The sequence below is a fragment of the Apis dorsata genome, unplaced genomic scaffold (assembly GCF_000469605.1).
Source record: "Apis dorsata unplaced genomic scaffold, Apis dorsata 1.3 scaffold_83, whole genome shotgun sequence".
Classification (NCBI taxonomy): domain Eukaryota; kingdom Metazoa; phylum Arthropoda; class Insecta; order Hymenoptera; family Apidae; genus Apis; species Apis dorsata.
Genome location: NW_006263381.1, coordinates 645,748 through 650,608, shown reverse-complemented (window position 1 = coordinate 650,608; position 4,861 = coordinate 645,748). Strand labels below are relative to the sequence as shown.

Sequence of the window (4,861 nt, the reverse complement as noted above, 5' to 3'; positions counted from 1 at the left end):
AAAAAAAAAAAAAAACAGTGTAACCATGAAACGATATATCGATGCAAATGCATGCTCTTATTAGTTTTTGATAATTCGTTGTATATCATACCGTGCTTATAAACTTTATTACCTATTCTTTTTTTTATCTATTTCTTCATTTCCACGATCGAACTTCCATAACTCTCGAAAACTCCTACGAGATTATAATTTCGTCCATTTCTTTTCGGTTAAAAAAATCTTTACAAAAGGAGCATGAATCTATCCATTTTAATTGGAATTATAGTTCGCTACTTTCTTTAAATTGCATGGATAACGAGGCTGTAGGATAATTTTTTAGAAAATTAAAACTAAAAAAAAAAAAAATATGAAAGCATTCTCATGAACATTCTTTGAGATTCGAGTTTCGAGGATCGACCGTAGACACCTCTCTCCTTATTTTCTTCGTTTCCATATTTCTTTTTATCATTTCCTTTCTTCTTTTTCGTTTCGATATTCGAGAGAATGTGGATAATCAAATCGAAGAGAAATCTATAAATCCATTTTTCTTGTCAACAAAAGGAAATTCGATGAATAACTAATTTAAATAATGAAAATAAGTGAAAATAAAAATGTCTCTTGTTCGCTATGACGTGTCGGAAATACATAACACGAATCTCGTTTGGACGAATATCCACTTTCAATTATGATACGATCATCGATGTCTACTAATTAATTATTGTTCCCAAGGCGAAATTCAAATTCGATGTTACTATTAAAAAAACGGTATGAAAACATCATCATCGTCGTTCGTTCTTCTTTGCACGAGTGATTGTGCGTGACCGTGACAATACTGCCAATTCTTCGGCCGATAGGGAATTTATCGAACGACTCGATTTACGAAGCAAGGAAAAGGCAAAGAGGAGATGAGAAAGAACCAATGAGAATTCTTGGACTCGTTGTATGTGCAGTGTGTTTTAATGTAAGGCAACACGCGTCATCCAATGAATAACGAATGGTTCTAATCCCAAGGAATTATTATGTAATTGGGTGATAATAAAGAAGTGACATTCGAATTGTTGATCGTTTGAATTTTTTCCTGTGGCTTTCGTTTTCTGTACGCTTTTCATTTTTTTTTTTTTAACTAATTAATTTTGAGTTTAGAGATCCTTTTTTTTCTCTCGTTGTCATTTACATTTTTTTTTACTTTGATAAAAGTTCAAAAAACAAGCTATTAACGATCCATGGCGATATCACTTTTTCTTTCTCTCTCAGAACAATTAGAGATATTCATATTTCATCCTCTTTACTTATATTTTCACAAACTTTAATTCGACTTAATTTCTCAATATTTATTAATTTCTCTTTTCAATTTTTCTTTTCTCTTCCTTATCAAATATCTTATTCTCTTTACATTTATACACACTATCGATTCTTTTCAATGTTTAATTCGACGACGAAAAGTATTATTTCCAATTTAGAAATTTTTCAATGTATTTCAATCAATTAATTTTTCCATTCTCTTCCTTTTTAAGATATCTTCTTCTTCGTCGCATTGGAAATTTTACGATCCTCCGTGTCCACATAAGAATAATAAACGAAATAAAAGTTTCAAATCGATCGCACAATTCTCGGCCTCTGTCTCTGATTTTAGATCGAAGAGAGAGCCGTGAACTTTTTCGATAAGTAATGCACACGGTTCCGCGCTCAAAGGAAGACCTGTACTTTTTCAATGTTAATACCGTCGTAAATCTCGTTGGAGATGCTCGGTTGATAAATAATCCGGCGGCCCGAACGCATGCGCCCTGGCCATCGATTATTTTGATTGGTGCCAGATATTACCAGGCTCCAGTTCGTGGCAGTTTGCCACAAAGGAAAACGAATCTCGAATTCCTCGTAACCTCGAGCGTTCGGATAAACGATAACAAACGATATATATCGTCAAAAATTTGGAAGAATGAAAGATGTTACTTATCTTGGATAAAATTACGGGAAAAATTGCGAGGAAGTGACAGTATCGAAGTATGAATTCGGAATTTCACGTCGATGAAAATTTCGAATTGAAAATTCATGGTCAGTTTGACATGCGTGAAGGGAGGAATTTTTGAACTTTTTCTTGTACATAGGGTGTATCGTATAGATATGAAGTGAATTGGATTGAATCAAATTTTTGATTTGAAAGGCAAATTTTAAGAGACTTTTGTTAAAGGAAAAACTTTTTGGAAGAAGGAATTTTAGCATAATGGAATCTTTTTTTTTTTTTTTTTTTGAAAAATTCTCTTTAGAGAATTTATTCGATTAGCCATTTCCTCTTCAGAAAACTTGTTAACTATATTTATTCTTTTTCGTATATTAAGTCAAAGATTTTCATTCTTTTAGTACTTCACGTGCAAAATAGGAAATGCAGTGAGGTATTTTAAATTTTTTGATAAATAGAAAAAATCGTAATAAAAACGAGTTCGAGAAGCTAAAAAAGTTGATTAAAGAAAAAAAAACAAGATACAGTAAGAAATAATATAAAAGAAAAGTAAATATTTTTTTTTTACTTGTCATTATTTTTCTTTTCCTTCTGACTAAAAATGAAAAACTCTTTCCACAAAATACGTTTCATTTCATTTGCGTATACACCCTTGCGTATGCACATATTTCCCTCCCTTCTATTTACCCACACATGTATTTGCTAAAACATTCAAACTCGATTTCTCTTTGTGTATTCCTGGATTCGTTTATTTCCACAGAGTTTCCTTTGAATTATATCCAGCAAATATCATATCCAATTTTTCGGTAAAAATTAATCATCCAATCATTCATCGTGGATAAATTCGATCCTAAAGAAAAATCATGAGTACCACGAAACCGACCAGCTGCAAAGAGGCGATTCGAATGTGGGAGGAAGAGAATAAACAAGATGCTTCGACCGCGAAGGAAATGATCCTCAGCTTTCGATGGCCGCCCATAGAAAAAATGGACAATTCTCTGGCGGTTTTGGTCAATTGTGAAAAGCTCTCCCTCTCGACGAATATGATCGAAAAAATTGCGGGTAAACTTTTCTCATTCCATATTTCGTTATTTTTACTTTTATTGTTACTGCTTATTCTTTAAATTTCTCGAAATTGAAATTATTTTCGAATTCAATAATTATTTATTTATTTATTTATTTTAATATACATGTCTCTGTTTAAATTCGAATAATTCAGCGATTGTTTCGAATAATTTGAACTTACGATCGAGAGTAATGAAATTGACCGGGCAAATAATTTCACGTAAATGGAATTACGTCGTGGGTTACGAGAAATGGATCGTAGCTACTGGTCGACCTCCTTAATTGACGTTTAATCACATCACGATTAATACGATTCGATCGAACGAAAATTCGATTATAAATGGATCTTTCCAAACATTGTGCAAACATCTCTGTTAAAATATCTCTTAAATATTTTGAAATCCTTATATCCTCTCTTCTCATTTTCAGATTAAAATTATTTTTACAAGAGTCTCATATACATAATTGTTCTTTAAATTAAGAGATTTGATCCTTATCAATTTTTATCTTCCTTTAACTAGCTTGAAACTTTAATAAAATAGTGAAATTCAATTGAAAATTCAATCAATTATCCTTCTTAAAATTCTTCTTAAAATTTTCAGTCGAATCAAAATGAAATTGCAACAAAATGAAATTCAAAAAATTGTTAAAACAGGAATCGGAACGTTGAAGAATCTGAAGATCCTCGCGTTAGGCCGTAACCTGATCAAATCGTTCGCCGGATTGGAACCATTGGGCGATACTCTGGAGGAACTTTGGATTTCGTATAACCTGATCGAGAAAATGAAGGGAATCAACGCGATGAAAAATTTGCGCGTCCTCTACATGTCGAATAACCTGGTCAAAGACTGGCACGAGTTCAATAGACTTCAGGAACTCACGAATCTTCGTGATTTACTTTTCGTAGGAAATCCATTGTACGAGAATCTCGAGGTAATTTCATTCTTGATCCTTAAGAGTTAGGTTATGATCAAAAGAATAAGAATCTTTTGTTACGAGTTTAAAATTTTCTGTTTGATTGAAGGGGGTTGGAAAAATTCACAACGATGTTTGATTTAATTTTCAGGTTGAAATCTGGAAATCGGAAGTAGCTAAACGTCTGCCAATGTTAGAAAAATTAGACGGTGAATTGATCATACGAACAGAGGAAAACGAGACTTTGTTGCAACTTGACAGTCCTGTGCAAATATGAAGACTATAGATTGTTTGTAATCTTTTTTTTGATTACTATATTTTTATACTTTACTATAATTTATTTGATAAGTAATTTATTTATTTATTTATTTGTTTATTTTTTCTATTATTTTTATTTTTATGATTTTAATTTTATGTACAAGTATATGTATAAAATTGTAAAATAAATATATTTTTTTTTTGTAAAATCAATCTCTGTCATAATTAATTCAATTATTCTTTGCGATGAAAAAATATAAAAAAAGAGCTTAACACATTTCTTTTGTATAACACGAAAGAGAAATGTCCCTATAATACAAAATAGAAATGAATCGAGTAAAAGGTTATCAGTAAGTGCGACACAGCGATAATTTCGTACATTTATATTAATTTATTCGTCTTACGATACAAGACAAATCGTACATACGTTTCTGGTGATTGTAAAAGGTTGAAAAAAGCAAATAGAGTTCGATTGGATTCGATGCACGAGATAATACCGAGGATCGGACAGACGACATTTTGAGAGATCATCGTTTCTTCTTCTTAGTCATTTTTATTATATATTTATATATATATATATATTTTTCTTTCTTAAATTCATTTTCACGTATTTTTTTTTTATCCTCTTATATTTTTCGAAGGCGTTCGCGAGATACGAAGATGTCTTGTCGATCTTCTCCTCCAGTT

At 31.4% G+C, this 4,861-nt stretch overlaps 1 protein-coding gene across 1 annotated transcript; it reads left to right on the top strand.

The window, feature by feature from the left end:
- The first annotated feature begins 2,507 nt into the window (after positions 1-2,507).
- LOC102673542 (dynein light chain 1, axonemal) lies at positions 2,508-4,385 on the top strand. Its single transcript, XM_006611101.2, has 3 exons — positions 2,508-2,998; positions 3,657-3,934; positions 4,068-4,385. The coding sequence occupies exons 1-3, from the start codon at positions 2,800-2,802 to the stop codon at positions 4,191-4,193; spliced, it is 603 nt and encodes a 200-aa protein (XP_006611164.1). The 5' UTR covers positions 2,508-2,799; the 3' UTR covers positions 4,194-4,385.
- The last annotated feature ends 476 nt before the right edge of the window (positions 4,386-4,861 follow it).

What these genes read in the sequence shown, in the direction of transcription:
- LOC102673542 (XM_006611101.2), top strand. Translation starts at nt 2,800, where the DNA reads ATGAGTACCACGAAACCGACCAGCTGCAAAGAGGCGATTCGAATGTGG. An exon ending in TATGATCGAAAAAATTGCGG is followed by an intron (nt 2,999 to 3,656) that starts GTAAACTTTTCT and finishes TTGTTAAAACAG; the next exon opens with GAATCGGAACGTTGAAGAAT. An exon ending in CATTGTACGAGAATCTCGAG is followed by an intron (nt 3,935 to 4,067) that starts GTAATTTCATTC and finishes TTTAATTTTCAG; the next exon opens with GTTGAAATCTGGAAATCGGA.